The sequence below is a fragment of the Notamacropus eugenii genome, chromosome 4, assembly GCF_028372415.1.
Source record: "Notamacropus eugenii isolate mMacEug1 chromosome 4, mMacEug1.pri_v2, whole genome shotgun sequence".
Lineage (NCBI taxonomy): Eukaryota > Metazoa > Chordata > Mammalia > Diprotodontia > Macropodidae > Notamacropus > Notamacropus eugenii.
The window spans coordinates 198,891,177-198,918,093 of record NC_092875.1 but is presented as its reverse complement, the minus strand read 5'-3'; the positions used below and the strand labels follow the sequence as shown (position 1 = coordinate 198,918,093).

At 37.6% G+C, this 26,917-nt stretch overlaps 1 protein-coding gene across 3 annotated transcripts in view; it reads left to right on the top strand.

Moving 5' to 3' along the window:
• Positions 1 to 26,917, top strand: part of LOC140500919 (cytidine monophosphate-N-acetylneuraminic acid hydroxylase) — a 114,384-nt gene that overhangs the window by 53,492 nt on the left and 33,975 nt on the right. For all 3 annotated transcript variants that reach the window (XM_072603991.1, XM_072603989.1, XM_072603990.1), the window contains 6 exons: positions 4,045 to 4,154; positions 7,903 to 8,093; positions 12,506 to 12,653; positions 18,205 to 18,286; positions 23,656 to 23,793; positions 26,690 to 26,825. In XM_072603991.1, coding sequence (XP_072460092.1) covers positions 4,045 to 4,154; positions 7,903 to 8,093; positions 12,506 to 12,653; positions 18,205 to 18,286; positions 23,656 to 23,793; positions 26,690 to 26,825 — 805 coding nt within the window. The remainder of the gene's footprint in view (positions 1 to 4,044; positions 4,155 to 7,902; positions 8,094 to 12,505; positions 12,654 to 18,204; positions 18,287 to 23,655; positions 23,794 to 26,689; positions 26,826 to 26,917) is intronic.

Sequence of the window (26,917 nt, the reverse complement as noted above, 5' to 3'; positions counted from 1 at the left end):
ATGAAAACAGCTGCAAACAAAGCTCAGAGAAAAATGCTAATTGAATCCAAAAGCAATAAGAATTCCTGGTAAAGTTAAAGAAAGAGATGAAAGTGGTAAATGAAAAACTGGGGAAAGAAATGAGAGTGATGCAAAAAATTATGAAAAATGAATTAACAGCTTGGTAAGAGAGACACGGAAAAAAATACTGAACAAAATAACTCCTCAACAGAATTGATCTAATGGTAAAAGAAGCACAAAAAACTTACTGAAGAACTCCTTAAGAAGAAGAATAGGCCAAATGGAAAAGGCGATACTCTTATATTTGAAAATCAGCGTAAACTGGGGCAATGATATAAGCATGATCAATTTATTTGTTAGGCTAGCAGTAATCAACAAATTGGGTCAATGTGCTCTCTTAATGACCAAAGACTCTGAAGTAGGGGTCACCAGCTTTACATGGTTTTGGGGAGTATAGAGTTGGGTAGGTGGCAAAGACAATATGATTCGTTACAGGGTAGACAGCATTTTGGGAGGAGGGGATAATATGATTGGTTATTTTAAAGAAAGTAGGGCTAGTGACTACCCCTCTTTGACAGTTAAAGAATGTTAATTGTTTTATGGAACTCATCAATATTTTGCAGGCCTTGTTAACAGACCTGAGTTGGTACTAGAAGGATTTATTAGAGAGATAAGAATTTTACAAGAATAAGTGAAGATGGACAAAATGCCTTTTGGGGATGATAACAAGTTTACCTATAACTAACTGAGAGTAAAAGCTGACTCAGGGACAGAGAAATATAGACTGAATGATTACACAAAATGGGGTAATGATACAGAATAGGGTTATTTACAGAATAGAATCAACACTTAAATGATACAGAATAATTTTAATTCCCTCAACACAAAAATTCACTGAAGAGAACTCCTTAAAAAGCAGAATTGACCAAATAAAAAAAAAATGGTGCAAAAGCTCACTGAAGAAAACAATTCCCTAAGAAAATTAGAATTGAGCATGTCAAAGCTAATGACTCCATGATACAGCAAGAAACAATAAAACAAAATGAAAAGAATGAGAAGACAGAATAAAATATCTTATTGGAAAAACAACTGACTTGGAAAATAGATTGAGGAGAGATCATTTAAGAATTATTGGATTACCTGAAAGCCATGATCAAAAAAGAGGCTAGAAATCATATTTCAAGAAATTATTAAGGAAAACTGTGCTGGTATGTTAGAACCAGAGGGTAAAATAGAAATTGGAAGGATCCACTGATCACTTCCTCAAAGTGATCCCAAAATGAAAGCTCCTGGGAATATTATAGGCAAATTCCAGAGTTCCCAGATCAGGGAGAAAATAGTATAAGCAGTCAGAAAGAATCAAAATTCAAATATCATGGAGCCACAATCAGGATCACACAGCTTCCATGTTAAAGGAGTGGAGGACTTGAAATATAATATTCTGGAAGGCGAAGGAGCTAAAATTACAGCAAAAAATAACTCATTCAGTAAAACTCAGTATAATCCTTTTGGGGGGAAATGGATATTTAATGAAATAGAGAACTTTAAGGCATTCCTAATTAAAAGATCAGAGCTGAATTTAAAAAAAATGATCTTCAAATATAAGACTCGAGAGAAATACAAAAAGGTCAACATGAAAGACAAATCCTAAGGGACTCAATAAGGCTCAGTTGCTTACATCCCTATATGGGAAGATGTTAACATTTAACTCCTAAGAGCTTTATCATTATGATTGCAGTTAAAGTAGTTCACATAGACAGAAGGCATGAATGTGAGTCCATTATATTAGAATGATCTACAAAAAAAAAAGAGGTGGTGAGAAAGAGGGATACACCCAATTGTGTATAAAAAAAATCTGTCTTATACAGTATGGAAATAGGAGGGGAAGGAGATAAAAGAGGGGATGAAAAAAGGGAGAGCAGAAGCAAAACAGACTTTTGAGGAGAGGTAGAATAAAAAGAGAGAGAGAAGAATAAACATGAAAATAGGATGGAGGGAAATATATAGTAAACATAACTGTGAATGTGATGGGAGAAGCTTATCCATAAAATGGAAGCAGGTAGCAGAATGGACTAGAAAACAGAATCCAACACTATGTTGTTTACAAGAGACACAATTGAGATGCATAGCATTAAAATACAGGGCTGAAGCAGAATCTAATATGCTGCAGCTAAAACTGAAACAGTCAGGGGTAGCAATTATGATTTCAGACAAGCAAAAAGAGATTAAATCGGATAATCAGGCAAACTACATTTTGCTAAAAAGGAACCATAGATGATGAAGTAATATAAAAATAAAAAATATAAAAAATAAAAAAGTAATATAAAAAATTTACAGCAAATTTCTCTGATAAAAGCCTCATTTCTCAAATATATGGGGAAGATAAAATCCATTCCCCAACTGATAAATGGTCAAAGGATATGAATTGGCGGTTTTCAGAGAAAGAAATTAAAGCCATTTATAGTCATATGAAAAAACAATCTAAATCACTATTGATTAAAGAAATGCAAATCAAAATAACTCTGAGGAACCACATCACACCTATCAGATTGGCTAACATGACAAAACAGGAAGATGATAAATGCTGGAGAAGATGTGGGAGAGTTGGAACACTAATTCATTGTTGGTGGAGCTGTGAGCTTATCCAATCATTCTGGAGAGCAATTTGGAACTATACCCAAAGGGCTACAAAAATGTGCATACCTTTGACCCAGTAATATAATTTCTAGGACTATGACCCAAAGAGATCATAAAAATAGGAATAGGTCCTACATGTACAAAAATATTTATAGCAGCTCTCTTTGTGGTGGCCAAGAACTGGAAATCGAGGGGTGCCCATCAATTGGGGAATGGCTGAACATGTTGTGGTATATGAATGTAATGGAATGCTATTGTGATATAAGAAATGATGAACAAGAGGACTTCAGAGAGGCCTGGATGGACTTATATGAACTGATGCTGAGTGAAATGAGCAGAACCAGGAGAACATTGTACACAGTAACAGCCACAGTGAGTGAAGACTATTTCTGGTGGACCGAGCCCTTCACAGCAATGCAAGGACCTACAACATTCCCAAAGGAATCTTGAGGCAAAATGCCATCCACATACAGAGAAAGAACAATGGAACTGGAAGGCAGAATGAAGCAGAATATATTCTCTTGTCTTATGTTTTATTTTGATTTGTTTTTTCTCATGGTTTCTCCCATTCATTTTAATTCTTCTATGCAACACGACTAGTGTGAAAATGTGCTTAATAAGAATGCATGTATAGAACCCATATAAGATTGCATACTATCTTGGCGAGGGAGAGTGAAGGCAAGGGAGAAAATCTAAGACTTATGGAAGTGATTGTAGAAAACTGAAAACAAATAAATTAATTAAAAATTTAAAAATAAATTAAAAATAAAAAGAAGCAGAGACAATGAAGTAATATAAAAATAAGATATATAAAAATAAAAAATTATAAAAATTTATAGCAAGTTTTTCTGATAAAGATCTCATTTCTCAAATATATGGGGAAAATAAGATTGATAAATGGCCAAAGGATACAACAAGCCATTTTCAGAAGAAGAAATAAAAGCTATCTACAGTAGAACCTCAGTTTATGAATTTAATTCCAAGATTCTGTTTGTCATGTGATTTGTTCCTATTGCAAAGCAAATTTTCCCAAAGGAAATAATGTAAAGTCAGATGACTGGTACCACATCCCCCAAAATATTCATATAAAAATAATTATTTGTAATTTTAAGTAAGTTTTTTGTCCCTAATGCACTTGAAATACAATAGCAATGATTAGTACACAATATGAACTGAAAATGAAATAAATTAACCCACACTTTACCTTTGAGAAGAGTCGTGGCTGGTGTGAGGGAGACAAAAGGGAGGAGAAGGAAGAAGGGTTATTGCTTGGAAGGAGAATCTCTTTCTAAGAGACCATTGAGGATTTCAACCTCAGGAGTGCTACTTTCACTACTGCCTACTGTTTCCAAAGAGTTTTTCTCCCCCATTAATTCTAGTACCTTTTTATTGCTGTTTTGATTCTAGTCATTGAAATGGATGAGAACAATGGACTTTTGCTAATAGAACTGAATCCTCCTAACCCTTGGGATGCAGACCCTCGTCCTCCTGAGGACTTAGCTTTCGGAGAGGTGCAGGTAATGATGATGATGATGATGATGACAATTTCTAAAGTGTTTTCAAGATTGCAAAGTGCTTTACGTGTATTATCTCACTTCAACCTCACAATCCCTCTGTAAAGTATTAGATTCAGAGAGCTTTAAGTGACTTGCTCATGATCACACAACTAGTAAGTGTTAAAGGAAGAATTTGAACCTATTTCTTCCTAACTTCATATCCATCACTCCGCTTTATCATTCTGACTCTATATATCCAGGCTTATTAAATTCAGCAACATTCAACAAGCATGTATTAGACAGCCACTACATGCTCAGCGCTGCGCAAGGTGTGAATGTGTGTATGGAGGGGGATGTTCAGGGACAAAATAGGAAATTTAGATAGAACACAGACCCCTGTGCATACACATAAACAATGGTAATATGGGAGAAAAGAAACAAGTACACAAATAAAACTTGTTCTGGGCGCTGCCTCTGCTTGCATTCCTTCATCAGGTTTAACAAACAACATTCCTAGCCACTAATTTGATACTATTACCAAATAAAAGCCCGTTTCCAGGAATTCTTATGTTTATCTAGAAAATAACATTCTCCATTCAATGCAAGACAGTTTCAAGAAATGCCAGACTTTCCATGGTTCTCAGAGAGCTCACAACCTTTTCCCCCCAATTCTATTTCTTTCTGTGTGGCTTGAGTTATAAATCTAAAAATGTGGCTAGTGTAATTTATGCATCACAATAGCTCACATTTAAACCAGAAATCCTGTTTCCTCCCTAAATCTGTTATATTTCATTGACACCTGGTCATGTGACAGGCTAACTACATCAGGAAACAGACATGCCTAACTTTCTACAATATTTTTAACTCTTTGACATGTTACTAGGAAGAGGAATAAAATTATAATTAATACACTATCTATTCATGTCTCTGGCTTCTCCCAGACTTAGGCAGATTTAAATTAGTTTATAACCATGGCTCCAAGCCTAGGAGATATGGAACATAGTCATTCTCCTTCCTAGGATCAAACTTCAGACCCTGAACCTGACTGACTGTGCCACATAGAACACAGCAACACCAGAACCCCTACCATGGGCAGAAGCTGCTGGGATTGTTTTGTTTTCCTACTGGTCGCTCTGCTAGGGCCTTCACTCTAACCTCTCCTGCCTTGCTGGTCACCTCCAGATTCAATGCTAACCCCAAGACGTCACAGTCTCATTGATGCAATACGATAATATGATCTTTCTAATCCTTACTTGTATATTTTTAAAATTTCAAATTTCAATTAAATTAAATTTTTAAAATAAATTAAATTGAAATTTTAAATTTAAAAAAGTTAAAATTATCTTGTTACTTGTGTATTTTAAAAATCATGTAACTTAATAGAAAAAAATGCAAAGACTACCATCCAGTGAAGTGTCTCCTGTATCCATTTACTATTTAAATTATATCACACTGTATAGCATGCACTTTGGAAGTAGTTTTGTTCAGGATTCTTCTAACTGTGAGTGTCCCCAAGGACTCTAACCTGGGTCCTCTTCTCTTCTTCCTCCATATTATTTTGCTTGCTAATCACATCAGCTCCCATGGATCCAAAGGTTATTTCTATGTTAATGAATCTCATGTTTGTTCTGCCCTAACTCCTTTCCTGAATTTCCTTTTCACTTCTCCAATTGATTATTAGACATCTCAAACTGGATATCTCATAGATATCTTGAAGTGATTATCTTTCCTTCCAGATATTCTCCCATTCATAACTTCCATTTTACTGTCAGTTAATCAATCAATCAATCAGCTATGTTATTAAGCCCTATTATGTGCCAGGCACTGTACTTAGCACTAGGGAGACATAGAAAGGTAAAAGACAATCCCTGTTCTCAAGGAGCCCACATCTAATGCAGCACTGTCTGATGCAAATAAGTATGGACCAACAAGCTGTCTACAAGATAAATAAGAGATAATCAACAGAGGAAAGACAGTGAATTAATTAAGATCAGGAAAGACTTTCTGAAGAAATGGGATTTTAGTTGGAATTTGAAGGAAGCCTGGGAAGGCAGGAGGCAGAGATGAAGAAGTAAATCATTCCTGGCATGTGGGGGGAGCCAGTGAAAATGCCCAGAGTTGGGTGAGGGAGTGTTTTCTGTGAGGAACAGCAAGGAAGTTGGTGTCATGGAACAGAAGAGTATGTGGTGGTGATAGTTCTGGTGCTGATGTATAAGGTATAAGAAGACTGGAAGGTAGAGGGTGGGGAAGTCCAGGTTATGAAGGCCTTTGAATACCAAATGGAGAACTATGTATTTGATCCTGCAAGTGATGATAGGGAGCCATTGGAGATTATTGAGTAGGAGAATGACAAAGTCACATCTGTACTTTAAGATCACTTTGACATATGAGTAGAGGAAGGGCTGGAGTAGGGAAACATTTGTGGCAGAGAGACCAGGCTGTTGCAATTGTTTAAGCATGAGGTGATGAGGTCCTACACCTGGGTAGGGACAGTCAGAGAGGGGAGAAGGGGGTATGTATGAGAGATATAAGGAAGGTAAAATCTAAAGGCCTTGGCAATAGGTTATATCAGAAATGGGGAGGGGGTGAGACAGAGCAGAGTCTAGGATGACACTTGGGTTGTGAGCATGGGTGACTGGAAAGATGGTGGTACCTTCAGTAACAATTGGGAAGGTAGGAAGAAGGTAGGGTCTGGGGGAGTAGGGAAGAAATAGTGAGTTCATTTTGCAATATGCTGAATTCAAGTCAGTTCAAGATGTCCAATAGACAGCTGGAGACATAAGACTAGGAGTCATCAGAGAAGTTAGGGCTGACCAAGTAGATCTGAAATTGAATTATTTATAAATGTATTAATGTATTAATGAAAGCATGTATTAACAACTTTAATACATGGTTGTTGAATTGAAATAATTGAATTTATAGAAAGAAATAGATAAGCATGACACTATGATTTGTATTAAGGAAAGGAATGTCTACACTGTCTTTTCTTATGCTGTTCCCTATTCATATATCCATTAAAGTGGAAGAGCTGTCTGGGGCTCAACATTGCTATTGTAGCCACTACCTATTTATAGGGTGGTTCCCTGAACAAACTTATCAACTTTCACTATAACTGCTACAGACTCACTTTATTATTATTTCTCTCCAGGTTCATAAGCATTCTAGTAATATGGATATATCAGAGATGACTAGCTTTGCAGAAATTCTCTCTCTAGCTCATTCCCTAACTCAGCTTGAGTTCAAGAAAATCTCTTCTTTATGGTTAATTTTCCCTCTCTTGTTCTCGTTCTTGCATTTATAGATTTGGAAACAAATTATCCGAAATGCTCATACACTTTAAGTAAATAAAGATCTTTCTTTTCCTTGCATTACACCCCAGGCCATTGTCTATTTTTCTCTAGTTCTAGTTCTGGCTCTCCTATAGGTTGTAGATAAGGAATCAGGAGGTAAATGAAATGAATTAAGAAGTTGATATATCTATTAGTTTGATACCCAGATCATAAACACATGAATCTTTTTTTTTTTCCTATATGTAGTCTTGGCTGGCAAGCCTTTTCTTGGGATTCCATTTTGGCTTCCTTAGACTTTAATTTTCTATAAAAACTCCTCTTTCACTTGACTTCTAAGATTTGATTGGATCATACAAAGAAACATTGTCCACTAACATGCCACTTATACCTAGCTCAGCCTAAGTAATTCATTCACTGATAAGCAATCAAAAAAGTTAATAATCTTCATGTCTATTTTTCTTGTCTATTTACCTTTCTAGATAACATACCTCACCCATGCCTGCATGGATCTCAGATTAGGAGATAAGAAAATGATATTTGACCCTTGGTTAACTGGTCCTGCCTTTGCTAGAGGATGGTGGCTGCTTCACGAGCCTCCCTTGGACTGGCTAGAGAGGCTGTGCCGGGCAGATCTTATTTACATCAGTCACATGCACTCTGATCACTTGAGGTAATCCCAGAAGCCAGCAGAATAGTTAACCTATCCTTCTGACTTTGAGAATCAGTCAAAACTTAAACAATTTTTCAGTTATTTATGGAGTTGCTACACATTCTCAATGGGATTCATCTTGGATAAAATGTAGGCCACTAAAATAATATCCTATAGTGTATGGCACCATTATGCTTTTTGACAATGATTTTACATATATTTTCTCTCTGAGAGAGAGGGTTGAGAAGAAGGGAAGGTGAGGCATGTCTAGAACAGTTGAAAGCATTCTACCTCTTGATGCAGAGGACCTCAGACCAAATCTAATGGCTGATATTTACTACTTGTGTGTCCTTAGGTAAATCACATAATTTCTCAGGGACTGTGAAGATTATTTTGATACCCCTATTAAATTTAGTCAGTATTTACTCAGATAATTGTGATCTAATGCATATCAGTGACTGTATTAATGATATATTATTTGTTATTGATTTATAGGATGGATTTATGCTGTATTAGGCCTGTTGTAAGGATTATATTAGTTTATGTTTCTGTATTAGCACCTCTTTTATGAGAGAAAAATTTCTCCCTTCTCCCTTTCCCTTCTCCCAGGGCACCCTCCTCCTCACCTCTTCATTTTTTGGAGATCATTCCAATGGACTCACATCCATGTCTTTTGTCAATATAAACTGCTTTTAACTGCTTTACTATTGACTATTCTTAGGATTTAAAATCTAGAAGGATCTTGATAGGCTAGGGTTGGGTTAAATTAGGTGAAATGAAATTTAATTTGGATAAATACAAAACATTACACTTGGCTTCAAAATTTCATCTTCATGAGTACAGAAAGGTCTGAGTGCACTAGGAAACACTCTTGGGGAAAAAGGGTATCTGGGGTGTCTGGTTTCTCTTCATCTCCCCTCCCCATTGTCATATTTGCATTTTGGCAGTCTTTGTACTATGTTATTATACAGAATGGAAAGGTTCCTTTGCTAAGAAATACATGCAAAATTACCCACTTCTCTCACTGGATTTCTATGGAAACTGTAAATAAGATCAGGGAAACTCAGACAGGAGGACCTGAAAAAGGATGAGACTAAACTTATAAAAAACATTTGGTGTCATGATCTATACGTGTCCAAGGTTAAACTCCTTTCTAACCCACCCTGATAAGAAGGAAATCCCACAATTTTAGGAACTAAGGTACAGACATAAAGAGACTTGTTGAAGAAACGACACTGCCAGTGTGCATTGATGTGCATTGTATTAAAAAGGTTAGTTTTAAACTGTTGCTTTGAACTTAAAAAAGAAAAAAAATCTAGTGACATAGTAATCAAAATATTTATACTATATTAGGTTCCATTAAGAATTATAGTGTCCAAATCAAGGAAGGTAACAATTTCACTGTATTTTGCTTGGTCTAGAGTACTATGCTCCCTTCTGGGCACCATATTTTAGGAAGGACATGGACATTCCGAGTATCAAGAGTTGTCATGTGGGAGAGATAGGACTTGTACTAATTGACTTCAACAGGCAGGACTAGTAACAAAAAGTGGAAGCTGCAAAGCCTCTGATCTAGGCTTGATATAAGGAAAAACTTCCAAAACTGATTAGAGTTATTCAACAGTGCAACAAAACCGACTTGGGAGGCGTTAGGTCCCTCTTTGCTGGACATCTTCAAGAGATTGAGGATGGTACTAGAGAGGAAATTCTTGATCAGGTTATGCATATTCAACTAGATGCCCTGTGAAATCAGGTCTTAACCTCAGGTTCTATGATTCCACGGATTTTGTGAACACATCAATTTACACAACTATTTCTTATGTGATTGTTATCTGTATTTGTGAAGGAAGTATTCACATTGATGAAATTATACAGATATTTTGGAAGGAAGGATTTGTGAAGTACTGACTGTGAGCTAGGTACTGTGCTAAGTGCTTTACAAATATTATCTCATTTAATTCTTATATCAACCCTGGGATGAAGGTGCTATTATTATCTCTCTTTTATAGTTGAGGAAACATGCAGACAGAAGTTAAGTGACTTGCTCAGGGTCACACAGCTAGTCAGTTTCTGAGGCTGGATTTGAGCATAGGTCTTCCAGGACTCTATCCACTGTGCCAGATAACTACCAATTTTAAAGTTTTGGGGTTTTTTTTTTTTTTACTAGTTTTGAAGAGAATTACAGACAAGTTAGAACACATCTATTTTTTTTCTTGGCTCCTACTTGATCAAAATAGATTCTTTGTTTGAAAAGTCTTTGTTTTGATAAAAAGTTTTGGGGAAAAAATCCAGATAAGCTGGATTATATGTAGTATCCATAGTCCACACTGTTTCTTATAATGCCCTATTTTGTTGTAACTGTACCCCACAGAAACCAACATTAGAATTATGACAGAACTGGCTCCATAGTTCACATGCAATATAATAATAAAGTGTTATAAAAAAGTTTAACTGGCTTATCTAGAGATAAAAATATTATTACAAGGTGGGGGAAGGCAGGAAGAAAATTGTCCTGAGAATGAACTAAAGGTGGTAAAGAGTGATCTGGACAGATCTAGATAGAAATACATCTAGAATTTAACATCAGTACATTGTAGATTTTTCCTTGTCTTGTATCCAAAAAAATTTTAAAGACAGAGCCCATTTGTAAGTTAGATCATATTTTTATTTTATCCTTATCGCTGTAAGATCATAACCTTTGTATATGGACTAGATCTACCTTAGTTCAAACGAACAGGAGGGAGCTGTTGATTTTTTATAACAAGAACCCCCAATGCCCCAAAATGAAGCAAAACAAATTAGGAAAAAAGAAAACAAAATTGTATATTTAAAAAATGAAAATTTAACATTTGGAGCCTAATTTTGTTGAGTGAATCTATAAATAAATTTCACTGACATTGATATTCATTGTGGTTAGTTTTACTCTAGCCCCTTCTAGGGACTGAATCAAAGGTTTCTATTATAGAAAACTTTCAGAGAAATCAAATGTTAAGTATCATATGTTAAGTAGAAATATTAAGCGGATGAAAGAAGATTTGGGGGTGGGGCAAGGATGCCTGGAACTATGATTTTATCAATGTTATGGAAATCTCTAGTGGGAAAACACCTTCCACTCATGCAGATCAACGAACCCTTTGGAACAACTCCTTTTAACAGTTCACCAGACCTCTGAGTGACTTGCCCATGGTTGCACAGCTTATGTGTATCAGAGGCAAAACTTGAACCAAGTTTTCTTGACTTCGTGGATGGCACTTTATTCTGCAATGAAGGACAAACACAATCTGTATGCCATACTACCTAACATTAGATAAGGTAGACATGGGCACAAATAAATAATATTAATTAAGTTGCTGAAAAGGAAATAATAATTCAAAATAGATTCCAATCTGCATAGCTTATTGAAAATCTCAAAGTCAGTTGAGTTGAAGAATATTTGTTGAGTGCCTCTGATATGGAAGGCACTGTTCTGGCCACAACATAAAGTGTTTTAATATACAAGAACTAATTCACGGCATCAGAAATTAAAGGACTATTTCAAAAATTTAGTCTCTTGAAGCCTTGGTTTGACAAAGATAATTGGTTTTTACCTCATTGCCTTTATCTGATGCTAAAATTTTGCAGAGAAAGAAATATTTGATAACAGAGTTGACCATACAGTGGACAACCAATAAATATTTTCAGACTGAATGACTTGTATCTGAATTGTCACAAATTCTGATTTGGTAAAGCTCAAATGAAGTTCATAGAGCCCTAGGCACTTTGGGAATTATCTAATCCAACCCCTGCTTTTTAGAGATGACAAGACTGAGGCCCAGAGAGGTGAAGTAAACTGCTCAGGTTCACAGGAGAAGCAAGTGGTAGAGCTGGGATTCGAATTCAGGTTCTGTGACTCCAACCTCACCCTTCTTGCCATTGCTCCACGTTGACTCCCAAAGTTTGACAACATCATCTGGTTAATAATATTTTCTTTACAATGAGGCCAAAGAATAAATACAAATCCTTTCAAAGAAGTCTTCCAAAGTGAGGCTACCTTATGTGTCCTTCACATCCTAATCCACAGATGAAAATTCTCTCAGTCTTTTGTCCCAGCAGGCCTCTGCTGCTTATGGCAGAGGGAAGGCATTAAAACAGGGATGATATCCATTAGTACTATTGGGATAAGGGCCAGCTCATATTACCTATGCACCTATAAACCAGATTGACGTATGAAGATCAAGATAGATGATTTCTAAGAGTGATATCTTCTTCCTGAAAACCTTTCTTATTATTCCATTCATCTCATGTTTAGACATGAATGTTTTTTTTCTGAAAAATGGAGAAAAATCAGTTTTTACAATGCCTATCCTCTATAATAATGTATAGAAAGGAATGTTCTGTTTCACATGATGGATATTTCTGTTTTTCATCCTTTGCTCTTCTCTTTCTGAACCTAGCTATCCTACTCTGAAGAAGCTTGCTGACCGAAGACCAAACATTCCTATTTATGTTGGAAACACAGAAAGGCCGGTGTTTTGGAATCTGAAGCAGAGTGGTGTACCACTGACCAACATTCATGTGGTGCCATTTGGAATTTGGCAGAAGGTCAGACATTTGAGTCTTTTATACACCTCTTACTAATGCTTTTCAGAGGGGTTTCCATGAGTCAGTGCTGGTCATTTTAGAATAAACTGAATTAAGAAGACAATTACACCTGTTTCATGTTGTGTAGAAACAGCCTCAAATTGATTTTCATCATTGGGTGGAACCATATTAAATTAAGTCTTATCAAAGGTGAGTTTCCTTTTTCCATATCTGGACAATGGATATGTATTCAAATTTTAAGGGTCTCATTGACTCATATTTTCCTCAATTGCCAGTCTCTTGGATTATGTCTCCTCCCTTTCACTCCTAAGCTTTGTGAGATGATTTTTGTTTGCAGTCACTTTTTTCACCTTCCCACTTTCTATTTGTTCCTCAACTACTCATAATCCGACTTTTGTCCAGACAAGTTTACAAAAATTTCTCTCTTAAATTGAATTGATCATAATCATCTTATCTGATGGAATTTTCTCAGTTGTCTTCCTTAATTTCTCTGTTGTTGTTGTTGTTGTGTTTTTCCTTCTTTATAGAAGAGGACCATGACATCAAGATGATGACGTGACTTGCAGTTGACTTTGATTTCAGTTAGAGAAGGCTGTGCAAAGTCACCAACCTCACTTTCTTCTCCTGAGCCATCTGGGTCCAGTGGCCTGATATTCATCAGGATGGCTAGAGATGATCCAGAATGCAATGGGAGACCCTGGCCCTTTCAGGCTAAAGTACTACAGCATTCTCACTTTGAGTGAGATATACCCATTCAATGAATAGGCTTCTTTAAGTAGGTGCTCAAGGGATGGAACCTTTAATAAAAAAAAAAAAAAATCAAACTGGGAGGAGAAGACCCTCAGGGTTCCTGGGTAAAAGAGAAACAATTACTATACTTACATATAACACATTGACTGCTGATTCTTTCATCACTCAGTTAACAAACATTTATTAAGCCCTTACTAAATGACAGGTACTATGTTAAGCCCTGGATTTAGTAATCCTTGTCACAAAGGAATTTGTATTCTAAAAGGGATTCCATCTGTATAAATCAAAACATACAAGATAAAAAATTGATGGAAAGTGACCTTAGAGAGGATGCATCTGTAACTGGGGAGGTAGGGAGAAATCAAGAAAGAAGATGGTACGTGGGTTGAGTCTTAAAGGAAATCAGAGAGTCTAAGAGTTGGAGGTTGGGTAGGAATAGTATTCCAGACATTGGGTACAGTCAGGTACAAAGATGCAGAGATAAAGTGTCATGTTCAAGGAAAAGTAGCCTTGTATGTCTAGATCATAGACTATAGAATGTAAGAACATTGGGAAGGTAAAAAGGGGTCATTTCATCAAGAGCTTTAAATACCAAAGAGAGGACTTTATTTTTGATTCAGGTGTTAATAGTGAGCCATTGAAATTTGTTGGGGAGACAGGGTAAGAGTTAATGATGACATTGTCACACCTACACATAAGGAAAATCAATGTAGTAGTTGAGTGGAGAATGGATTGGAATAGGTGACACTTGAGGCAGGGAGACCAAATAAAAAGGTTATTGGAATAGTCCAGGTGAGAAACAATGAGAGCCCAAACCAGAATGGTGGCTGTGTTAGAAAAGGATATATATATATATATATATATAAACGCACATACACATATATGAGAGATGTTATAGAGAAAGAAGTTATGAAATTTTGGCAACTGATTGGCTATCTGAAGATAAGCAAGAGAAAGAGGTTGAGAATAATACCTACGTTTTGAATCTGGATTATTGGAAGGATGTTGGTTCCCTAATAATAGTAATAGTTTGAAGGGAAAGAAAATGAATTCTGTTCTGGATATGCTGAGTTTGTGGTGCCAATAGGGTATCCAGTGTCCAAAAGGCAGTTGGAGATGTGGGATTGAAGCTTAAGAAACCACGCATAAAATCTGAGAATAATTTTTATAGAGATAATAATTGAACCCAGAGTAGCTGATGACATTACCTAAAGAGAAAATGGGAATAAGAGAGTGGAGTGCCTTGAGGACAAAGACTTCAAGAACACCAATATTAGGTAGATGTATTATGGATGAAGATTCAGCAAAAGAGACTAGGAAGGAGCAGTCCAGTGGGAAGAGAACCAAGAAAGAACAGTATGATAAAAATCTAAAGAGGAGAGAGTATCCAGGAGGAAATAGATGTCAGCAATGTCAAAGGCTGTGTGGAGAAGTCAACAGGAATGAGGACCAAAAAGATGCTGTTAGATTTGGAAATTAAGAGATCACTGGGAACATCAAAGGGAGCAGTTTGAGTTGAATGAGAGGACTGAAAGCCAGACCACACATTGTTTAGAAGAGAGTGAAAGAAAATGGAGGTACCAATTTTAGATAGCTTTTTCAAATTTATCTGAGGTCAGAAGAGATAATAGATGATTGCTGGCTGACATAGTAGGAACTAGTGATTTTTTTAAAGGAAGGCGCAACATGAGCATGTTTGTAGGGAGAAGACAAATTGCGAGTAGAGCTGAAAAATTGTGAGAGAATGGAAATAATATGAGAGAGCTGGAGAAAAGATGAGGGATGACAGAATTGTAGAAATTGCATGAACCAAATTGACTCCATCTTGTAAAAGTGACTCCATTTTGAGACCTAAATTTCATTTTCCTGTAAATCCTATCTGGTTGGTAATCATGTGAATTGAGAATTTCACATTCAAAAAAGTCCACTGGCTTATGCTCCCCTCTCCCAATTTTCAAAAACTCACTCACCCCTTCAATTTGGAAACCCCCTAATTTTTCCTCCTGTTAGAAATCAGATTATCTATTCTTGAATTCTGTTTTATATCCTGTTAAATATTTTATTTTAATGCAATAAAAAAATCTACCTCCTCCTGTTTTCAGGGTCTATTGCCAAGATGAGAAGTCCTAGTCTCAATTTGTTATATAATTGATATGCACTGATGAAAAAAATCAATATTCTCAGAAGCTCAAACATTTGTTTCCTTAGTTATTTCCGATTTCACCCATCACAGGGGGTAGTATCAAGGACACATGTAGAGGAGCTGGCCTTGGCAAGCAGAGAACTTCACTTCCTCCACATTAGAGAATGGAATGAAAGAGGAAATAATGGAGATATGAGGAGAGGAGGAGAGAAGAGCAAACTTTTGATGAATTTTTAGAAGTATGAGGTTAATCCTTAGTAGAGAAGGTAGGGAAAAGGGTATAGTGGAAGTTTTAAGGAAAAGAAAAAAGTTTTGGAGAAGCTTCTTGATCAATGAAAGCAAAAATAAATTAGGGAGGAGTAGTAGAATTGCCTTGCTATTGTGAGGGCCTGGTTGAAATTAGCTAGCATAAAATTGTAGTGGATTCAGTCAGCATGGTTTCATGATTGCTTCCTGGCAGATTGATTGAGAACTAGGAAAATAGGGTGTTTGAGGAAACATCAACATGTGTGTTGAAGCCTGCTGGAATGAGGGAGGGTTTGAAGTAGAAAGACTGAGCAGAGACTGAACTCAGTGAAAAAAGAAGGGGAATGTCCTGAAGGTGAGTAGACAATAGCTAACAGAATTGGATCGAGTAACCCTTAATGGAGGAGAGTTTACTGAGTGATAGTAGTAGAAGAAAAATCTAGACGTGTCATTGGGGAGCAAAGAGTATTCCAACTCCCCCATCAGAACTATTGAGTTCAGGGAAATAAGTAAAAGTACAACTAATATGGAAAGGGTGGTTTGGAATGCAGTTTCACAAGGGAGACAGTAGATAGGAGAAATGGGAAGATGAAAGTAATGGAACAGGCTTTCTAAAAGGTACAGTGGGTGGAGGAGTCATACCTGGAGGATATTGAAGCATAGAGTTGATGAAGATGGGAATGAAGAAGCAATTAATTAAGGTTGGTAGTGGCAACTGGTTGATCTGTATCACATGGATAGAGAGAATAGGAAGGATATGAGTAATGAATCTAGATAGAGGAACAGCAAAGTCTGCTGTTGAAGGTTGGGGATTATAAGGTTCACAGACAAGCTGTGTCAGCACAGCTTAACCTACTGTGCTGTTGTGATTTGGGGAAAGCCTGTCAGGGTTGTGGCCCTAGTCCCGTTGTACTCTTGGGGCAGTTTGGAAGAGACAGGAGGCAATTAATCCTTCAGTGGCTTGCCAGACTCAACTTTGTCACCCAGAAGGACCTGCTTGCTGTTATATTCTTGAGCCTGCTCAGAAGTCTAGCTACAAGGCAGGAGGGGGGTTTACCTTTATAACTTTTCCTTCCTTAATTTTCATGACACTAATTCTCCAATTCATCTAACCACTTCTTTTCTAACTCTTTCCTCAAATGTAGATGTTCTCCAACACTTTTTAGTCCTTTTCTCTCCTCTCTCTCTTGTTGATTTCATCCACTATCAAGACATTAACTACCTGTATGTTGATAATTTCCAAATTTGGATCTCTAACCCCTCCCCCAGAGTTCTAGTCATAAAATCGTAAATCTAGAGCTGGAAAGTAACTTAGAAGTCAAGCAGTACAACTGCCTCATTTTATCTATAGAAAAACTGAGGCTCAGAGAGATTAATTAATTTAATTAATTAATTTAATAACTTGCCCAAAGTCACATATGTAGTTAAGTGGCAGAGATGGGATACGAACAGAGGTTTTCAAACATAGAATTCTTATTCCTGCCCCACTCTTCTTTCCTTGTCCTGTGTTCCTCATTGCCTGCTGGCCATCTCCCCTTGAGTTTTCTGTAAATGACTCAAGCTTAACATGGTCAAAACTGAACCCATCTTTTCCCCTAAGCCTGCTTCTTTTCCTGACTTCTCTCTTCCTGTTAATGGCACCACCAATTCTTGTAGTCATTTATCTTCAAACCTTGGGGTCATCTTTGATTTCTCTTTTTCCCACATTCAATAAGCAACCAAGTCCTACAGATCCAACCTTCAGAATGTTTCTTGACTCTGTCACCTCTTTCCCATTATTTCTACTTCTACCCTGATTTAGGTCCTTGAAATCTCTCTTCTGGACTATTATGATTGTTTCCTGGTGAACTCTTCCATTTCCAATGTCTTTCACTCCAACCTGTAGCATTGCCAGAGTAACCCTCCTACATGTAGCTCTGATCCCATTATGTCTGTGCTTAGAAATCCCCAAGAGTTTCCCATTGCCTACAGATGAGAGTCCCAAATTCTTTAGTCCATCATTTGAAAAGTTATCCAGCTATACTCCAGCATGCCTTATCTTCCTTTAGTTCACTGCTCTCTTCCAGACACTTTTGTTTAGGCCATTTCCTCTGTTGAGATTGCTTTCTTACCCTATCCTTTCCCTGTTGAAATTTTACTCAAGTACCTCTTCCTCCTTCATGCAACCTCCCCTGATACCCAGGGCTGATATACTCTTTCTTTCTCCTGGATTTCCATAGGGTTTCTGTTACACGCTTACCATACTTGACTTTGTGTTTTATTTTAGTACATTTTGTCCCTTCTACTGGGTTGCAAGGTCTTCAAGGGCAAGGACTTACATTTTTTCTTAATTCCCTCAGGTTACCTGGCAGACAGATAAAGGTCTGCGGAAAAGCCCAACTGACAATTATGATTGTCATTGTTTGATTCCAGGTAGATGAGAATCTTCGATTCATGATCTTGATGGATGGTGTTCACCCTGAAATGGATACTTGCATTATTGTGGAGTATAAGGGTATGATATTCTTAAATGCTCTTCGACAATGAAGTTTATTGTTTATAGAAAGCATCACAGGAACGCATATAGATTTTAATCAAATGTAACCTTCCTGTGTTCTTTATTTTCCTAATTTTATAGGATCTGATACACTGTAACCTTCTTTTTTTCCCCTTATATATGTACACAGTAGTGTACATTGTAATCCTAGCCCAAAGATTCCTTTGTTATAGTAAGCAGATATTTTGTGGATGCAGTCCTGATAATTGGATTGACTCAGCTGCCTACAGTGTTAACTGTGCCTCGCTCTTTTATGTTTCCTATCAGATCTTTGACTTTTTGCATTTTATACTAAAATCAGTGGCCAGACCTTTTGTTTGACACAGTAAGTTTAATTCTATTTTTTCATTTTTTGAAAGGAAGGAAAAAAAGGTATAACAATATCATTCATATTTAAATAATGCTTTAAAGTCTACACAGCACTTTACTCATAACTACCACCGGAGGTAAGTACTGTAAATATTATCCCCATTTTACAGATGGGGAAACTGAGGCAGAAAGGTGGAATGATTTATCTAAACCGTACACATAGTAATATGAATTCAAATGTGGGTAAGTGCAAATCCTTGTGCAGGAGTTAAAAATAGGCCTGTCCTGACTTTAAGTCTGGGACTTTTCACCGTACCATGTGGCCTTTGTTATGGTTGTTGTTATATAATTTTAACATACATATATAAACATTTATCAAGTACCTTCCATGTGCATAGCTCTGTGCTAGGTGTTAGAGAAACAAAGATGAAAGTTATATGGTCCCTGCCCTGAAGGAACTTACGATCTATTAGAGAGCTAGAAAAATAAGAACTTAATGAGATGGAGACGAAGAGGACAGAGATGATTTGTACAAATGCATGGAGGCAGAAAAGGACAGGACGCGATTGTGCAGCTAGTAATAGCCCAGCCTCACTGCAGTAAGACTATAAGGACATGACATAAAGAAAAGAGACCAGGAGTAGTAGTCAGAGGATCTACCTTCAAAGCCCAGCTCTTCTTCTTATCACCTGTATGATATTAGACAAGTCACTTACCTCTCTAGGCCTCAGTTTCCTTATGGAGTCCTTAGTCAGTCCCAAAGAGGGGGAGTAGGTGATCCCCTCCTAGTAGGCATGCTACAAAAATGAATTTGTACTTCATTTTAGAGGCACAGAGACCCCTTGAAAGCCTAAAACAATGCTGAGATTATTTAGTGGTACTCTTCATTTGCCAAATGGGGTCACTGATTCCACTACCCAGTGGGAGAAATAATTTCAGTTGTTTCCCCCACCCCGAGTGGTGGTGATCCCTTGAGTTCTTTTTTTTTTTTTTAATTTATTTATTCAACTTTTAACATTCATTTTAATGTTAATTAAATTAACTAATTAATTAATTAATTTAATTAAATGTCAATTCAATTTAACAGAATTTTGGGTTCCAAATTTTCTCCCCTTTTCTCCCCTCCCCCACCCCAAAACACCGAGCATTTTAATTACCCTTATCACCAATCTGCTCTCTCTTCTATCATCCCTCTTTGCCCTTGTCTCCATCTTCTCTTTTGTCCTATAAGGCCAAATAACTTTCTATACCCCTTTACCTGTATTTCTTATTTCCTAGTGGCAAGAGCAGTACTCGACAGTTGTTCCTAAAACTTTGAGTTCCAACTTCTCTTCCTCCCTCCCTCCGCACCCCTTCCCTTTGGAGGGCAAGCAATTCAATATAGGCCAAATCTGTGTAGTTTTGCAAATGTCTTCCATAATAGTTGTGTTGTATAAGACTAACTATATTTCCCTCCTCCTATCCTGTCCCCCATTACTTCTATTCTCTCTTTTGATCCTGTCCCTCCCCATGAGTGTTGACCTCAAATTGCTCCCTCCTCCCCATGCCCTCCCTTCCATTCTCCCCCTCCCCCTCCTTATCCCCTTATCTCCCACTTTCCTGTATTGTAAGATAGGTTTTCATACTAAAATGAGTGTGCATTTTATTCCTTCCTTTAGTCGAATGTGATGAGAGTAAACTTCATGTTTTTCTCTCACCTCCCCTCTTTTTTCCTCCACTAATAAGTCCTTTGCTTGCCTCTTTTATGAGAGATAATTTGCCCCGTTCCATTTCTCCCTTTCTCCTCCCAATATATTTCTCTCTCACTGCTTGTTTTCATTTTTTTAAGATATGATCCCATCCTCTTCAATTCGCTCTGTGCACTCTGTCTCTATGTGTGTGTGTGCGTGTGCGTGTGCATGTGTGTGTGTGCAATCCCACCTAGTACCTAGATACTGAATAGTTTCAAGAGTTACAAATATTGTCTTTCCATGTAGGAATGTAAACAGTTCAACTTCAGCAAGTCCCTTAAGACTTCTCTTTGCTGTTTACCTTTTCATGCTTCTCTTCATTCCTGTGTTTGGAAGTCAAATTTTCTTCTCAGCTCTGGTCTTTTCATCAAGAATGCTTGAAAGTCCTCTATTTCATTGAAAGACCAATTTTTCCCCTGAAGTATTATACTCAGTTTTGCTGGGTAGGTGATTCTTGGTTTTAGTCCTAGTTCCTTTGACTTCTGGAATACCCTATTCCATGCCCTTCGATCCCTTAATGTAGAAGCTGCTAGATCTTCTGTTATCCTGATTGTATTTCCACAATACTTGAATTGTTTCTTTCTAGCTGCTTGTAATATTTTCTCCTTGACCTGGGAACTCTGGAATTTGGCCACAATGCTCCTAGGAGTTTCTCTTTTTGGATCTCTTTCAGGAGGTGATCTGTGGATTCCTTGACTACTTATTTTGCCCCCTGGTTCTAGAATCTCAGGGCAGTTTTCCTTGATAATTTCATGAAAGATGATGTCTAGGCTCTTTTTTTTGATCATGGCTTTCAGGTAGGCCCATAATTTTTAAATTGTCTCTCCTGGATCTATTTTCCAGCTCAGTGGTTTTTCCCATGAGATATTTCACATTATCTTCCATTTTTTTTCATTCTTTTGGTTTTGTTTTGTGATTTCTTGATTTCTCATAAAGTCATTAGCCTCCATCTGTTCCATTCTAATTTTGAAAGAACTATTTTCTTCAGTGAGCTTTTGAAGCTCCTTTTCCATTTGGCTAATTCTGCTTTTGAAAGCATTCTTCTTCTCATTGGCTTTTTGAACCTCTTTTGCCAATTGAGTTAGCCTATTTTTCAAGGTGTTATTTTCTTCAGCATTTTTTTGGGTCTCTTTTAGCAGGGTGTTTACTTGTTTTTCATGCTTCGCTTACATGTCTCTCATTTTTCTTCCCAGTTTTTCCTCCACCTCTCTAACTTCATTTTCAAAATCCTTTTTGAGCTCTTCCATGGCCTGAGCCCATTGAGTGGGCTGGGATACAGAAACTTTGACTTCTCTGTCTTTCCCTGATGGTAAGCATTGTTCTTCCTCATCAGAAAGGAAGGGAGGAAATAGCTGTTCACCAATAAAGTAACTTTCTATAGTCTTATTTTTTTTCCCTTTCCTGGGCATTTTCTCAGCCAGTGACTTGACTTCTGAATATTCTCTTCACACCCACTTGGCCTCCAGATCCACCCAGTCAGCACTTAGGGGCTGAGATTCAAATGCTGCTTCCCAGCCTCAGGGCTTTGGGAGGGGGCAGGGCTGCTATTCAGTGTGAGATCAAGTTCAGGTGCTCAGGTGGGGGCAGGGCTGCCTCACGTGCTCAGTTCCCTCAGGGTGTTTATTTGGAAACCTTTAACAATGGATCGGGGCTCCTACCTGCTTGGGGAGCCCCAGTCTGCTCCCGCCTCAGCTGCTGCATCCCAAGGGGGCCCAAGCCACGGGGACACCCCAATCCCCTGTCGGCCACCCAAAAAGACTCTCTCACCGACCCTTATGACCTGTGGGTGAAGGGACCCGTGCGGCTGCTGGAGATTCCGTCCCTGAAGCCTGCTTGGATCTGCTCCTCTTGGTGCCACCCGGCCATGGCAGGGCTGGGCTTGGCTCCTGGTCCGAGGCGCAATGGACCTTTCACGTCAGGTCTCTCTGGAACAGAAATCTCGTCAGCTCCGTTGTTCTGTGGCTTCTGCTGCTCCTGAATTTGTTGCTCCAGAATCTTTTTTACAGATATTTTATGGGCTGTGGGTTCAGAGCTAGCATATGTGCGTCTTTCTATTCCATCATCTTGGCTCTGCCCCTCCCCCCCATCCCTGGAGTTCTACCATTTGGAGATAGCATTAGCATGTCCAGACCTCAGGATGGTGCTTGGCACATAGGGTTTAATAAATGCTTTTTTTCTAATTCATTAATTTAAGGCAGTCTTAAAGATAGACTCTTAGATTTGTATTTTCATCCACTTATTTCTTTTGCCCCTGCAATTAGTTTTGCTTATACTGATTTGATCTGGCCTGTTCTTATAGTACCTCTTTGCTCTTGCCCCTCCCTTTCTTGTTTGAGAACAGTACAGAGTTGAATTCACTAACCATAGCCAAAGGATGATAGAGGGAAAAAAGTGGGTTAAGCCAGAGGTGAAGGAATCAAGAAGTAAGGAGGGATGAAGTGAGTGGAGGCTGCAGTGGTGATGAAGGAGAGGACAATACACTCAGAAAGAGAAGTGAATAGGAGGTTATGGACACATAAAAGAAAGACACTCTTCTGGATAATAGAAGTAGAATGCTTGTGGGTGATAATGAAAGCTGTGGCTGGATTGAGGTGAAGTAAAGATGCAAGTGATGGGAGTTTAAAAAACTGTTGAACTGGGAAGCCAAGGTATTTGAGGTGCCTAAACTTAAGGGCTAGGGTTAGGATGGACAGGAAGACTAAGATTCAAGTTTTAAACCCTTGAGAAAGGAAGGAAAATTATCTGGGGGCTGAAAAGTAACAGCTGTCAGGATCACAATACACAAATTCCTCAGTCTGGCCTTTAAGGTTATTTGTAATTTGGCTTGAATATACCTTTCCATTCTTAATTCATATTACCCTCATTCAAACACTGTATCTTCCAGCAAAGTTGAATTACTAGTTGTTCCCTAAACTCTACATTCCATCTCTCTTTTACGTGCATTTGTACAAATGGAAAGTACTCCTTTCTCATCTCTGCTGCTCAGAGTCCTTATTCTCTCTTAAGGCTCCATTCATCTGCCACCAGATCCAAGAAGCCCTCCTTGATACCCCTAGCTCTTAGTGCTCCCTCTCTCCTCGGATGACCTTGGATATTGCAGACCCCCTAGGTGGAATGAAAACTCTTAATGGGTAGGGACCATTTTTGTTCTCTTTGTATGTCTTCTTCCTTGCTGCACCTAGCATAATGCCTTGTACAAAGTAGACCCCTGATAAATGTTTGTTGAATTAACCAAAATTAAATTAAGGATTTAGCCTTGAGAATCTTGCCCCTTCTGTTTTTGCCTAGGTCATAAAATCCTCAATACAGTGGACTGTACCCGACCTAATGGGGGGAGACTTCCTGAGAAGGTTGATCTGATGATGAGTGATTTTGCTGGAGGAGCATCTGGCTTTCCAATGACATTCAGTGGTGGAAAGTTTACTGGTAACTTAAATTTTTTAAACATAGACACACATATTCTCAAAAGGGACCTTTTGAGAGTATGTGTATATGGGATAGGAAAGGTCCAAACTTGGTTAGTCAACTTCAAAATAAGGTTGTTCATGCATTGATGATGTCTTCCTCCTTAGTGAAATGTGACCTTTCATTACTACAATATCACAGATCTAGAGCTGGAACACACATCTAGAACCTTAGGGACTATCTAGTCTAGCCTCTTCATTGTACAGATGAATAAATTGAACACCCCCCCCCCCCCCCCAAGAGGATAAGGGTCATACAGGGAGTAAGTGCCAGGGTCAGGATTTGAACTGAGGTCATCTGACTCCAGTGCTCTTTCCACTTTGCCATTATATGGTAAGAAAAAAAGAAACACAATATCCATTGGCAGCTGGTTCAGGGGACACACATGTGTCATTCTCCCCATCCCAACCCCCTTAAAAGATAGCTATAGTTCAAAAGCAGAAGCACAAACCTTCCAACTCAAGTTGTCTTAGATTTCTCCCTGTTCCTCCCTCAGATGTTCCCCCCATACTCCAAAAAGAAATAAAAGGTCAGGTACCAAAGTTAGATCTTCCTCCAAAGTTCATAATTGGAAAAAACTCTTCCTCTCCTCTACCAACATACACACATGAACCTACTAATCTATACCTAGAGATGTTTGAACTGTGAGTGACTTGGCTCTCTTTTCTATAGCTGAGAAGTTAAAGCAAAGATTAGTCAGAACTTTCCCCTTAGATTCTATTCCTTTATTTCATTAAGTCATTTATCCATCCACTAATACCTACCTCACACATCAATGACCCTGGAGGTAGGGAATATACACACATACCCCCATATATATAAGTATATATGTGCATATATACATATATATGGGTGTGTGTATGTATATATATAAAATATATATGTATGTGTGTGTATATACATATATATATATATATACATATATATATATATATATATATATATATATATATAGTCACCAAGAAGCTTCTACTTTAGTTATGAAATCAGAATGAGTTATTGTGTTCATCAGAATTAAGCATACCAAGCAGACGTCTAAGACAGGACTTGAACAGTGAAAATCAAAGAGTCTGTGTAGTATTCTGCCATCTCAAAATATATGCTCACCCAGAGATTCCTGGAACTTCAATTCAACTAGACATTTGTTTATTAATTATTCACCATAAGCAATTTGGGAGGCAATATAATGTACTTGATAGAGAACTGACCTTGTATCTAGGAAGATCCATGTTTAAGATATGCCTCTAATACCTGCTGTATTTCACTGCATAATCATTGCACCTGTTTTTATTTTTCAGTCCAAAAGTTGGTTTATAACCTTTCATCTATAATTATTGCATGGTATAATTCTGTTTGTCATGCCATTTAAATGGTAAACAGAGTACCAAGGTATTAACCAGTGGCATATGGACACACACTTATCTCTCATGCATTAACAGCCTGGAGCTTAGAATTCTCAGCACATGTAAACAAACCAGTTGAAGATCCCTTGTGCTGTTTTTAACCAGCTGGAAATATTAAGTGCCCTTCCTTGGAACTGATATGCACGTGCGTAATTAAGAGTTGAGACCTTATACCCCAAGAAACAGTTGTCAAAAGCTACAAAAGGGCAGAAATTTCAAATGCTGTAAATGGATTTGAAGATGTACTGTGGGAGAGTGATGGAGAAGTAAACATGTATGATATAAGTGGTGCTGAGGAGGCATGTCAGATAACAAAACAAAGGATAGAAGCACAGAATTTGCAGACACAGAAGATTAAATTTTTCAAGTCTGTACTTCTTAACACTGTAGTAAATTTTCTCAAGTGTAATATTTCTACTATAAGGCCCAAATAAATAATAGCTAATGTGCTAACTTTCTTTTTCAGACTGGAAAAATGTTCACTCAATTGTCATGAAGAAATGATGTATGTTGACTTGTACCATTCAATTTTAATGTATACTCATGAGTATCCCATACATTCTAATCTTGCACCGAAGACAGTTTAGTAATAAATGATTTTGAAGTAATACCACTACAACTTTTTAAAAAGTTTCACATAATGGTTGGACCCCACTTTTTTGCAAAAAAAAAAAAAATGGTTTAAAAATCTGCAGACTGTGTGGTGAAATACAGTATTGGCTTTGTAACCCCCTTGTGCCCCCAGGCAATCTCCAAGACCATAAAGTGTAGGTAGGGTAGGTGTCAATCTTCATCAGCAGAGGGAGTTTCCTCCTTCTTGGCTCCATGTACGGATTAAATCACATCTCTCCTCCAAAATTAAAAAATGAAAAAAGAAACTGGTCAGTGTGCCATGATAGAGGACTGGCAGTCTAGCAGGAAGACAAGGAAGAAAAAACAGAAAAAAAGAGAATTTGGAGCTAATTGTTTTATGAGAAATGAAACGCAGGAATCCAAACTAGATGACTTGAGACAGTGTGATATGGTGGAAAGGGACCTGAATTTAGATCTGAGTACCTGGATTCAAAATCTAGTTCTGATATTTACCGCTGCTGACCTTGGAGAAGTCATTTAGGCTATGAAATGAGGGAATTAATTATATAGCCCCTAAATTCCCTCTTAGTTCTAGAATTATATAATTCAGAGGTCCCTTCCATCTCTGAAATTTTATGAAACAGAGAAGTAGATATAAATGATTTGAGGCTAGAGAGATCACTTATCCCTGGTAGCAGAGTAGGAGGCAAAATTTCAAAGATTCTTTATTAATGATATTCAACGGATGATGGCAGTCTTACGTCTTATTTCACTTCTGCCATTTATTTTTACCTTCTCAAATGATTTAAGGCTACAATCAGGTATTAGAATTATGATTCTTACATTATAGGAAAAAATTATCAAAACTCTTGTCATTTCAGAGGAGTGGAAGACCCAGTTCATTAAAACAGAGAGGAAGAAACTGCTGAACTATAAAGCACAGCTGGTGAAGGACCTACAACCCAGAATTTACTGTCCTTTTGCTGGCTATTTCGTGGAGTCCCACCCATCAGACAAGTATGACTCAGAATTCTATTCAATGTCATTTCTATGAAGTTTTACAACAACGTGTAATGAGCGACTCAGAATGAAAGAGAATGGTATAGTGG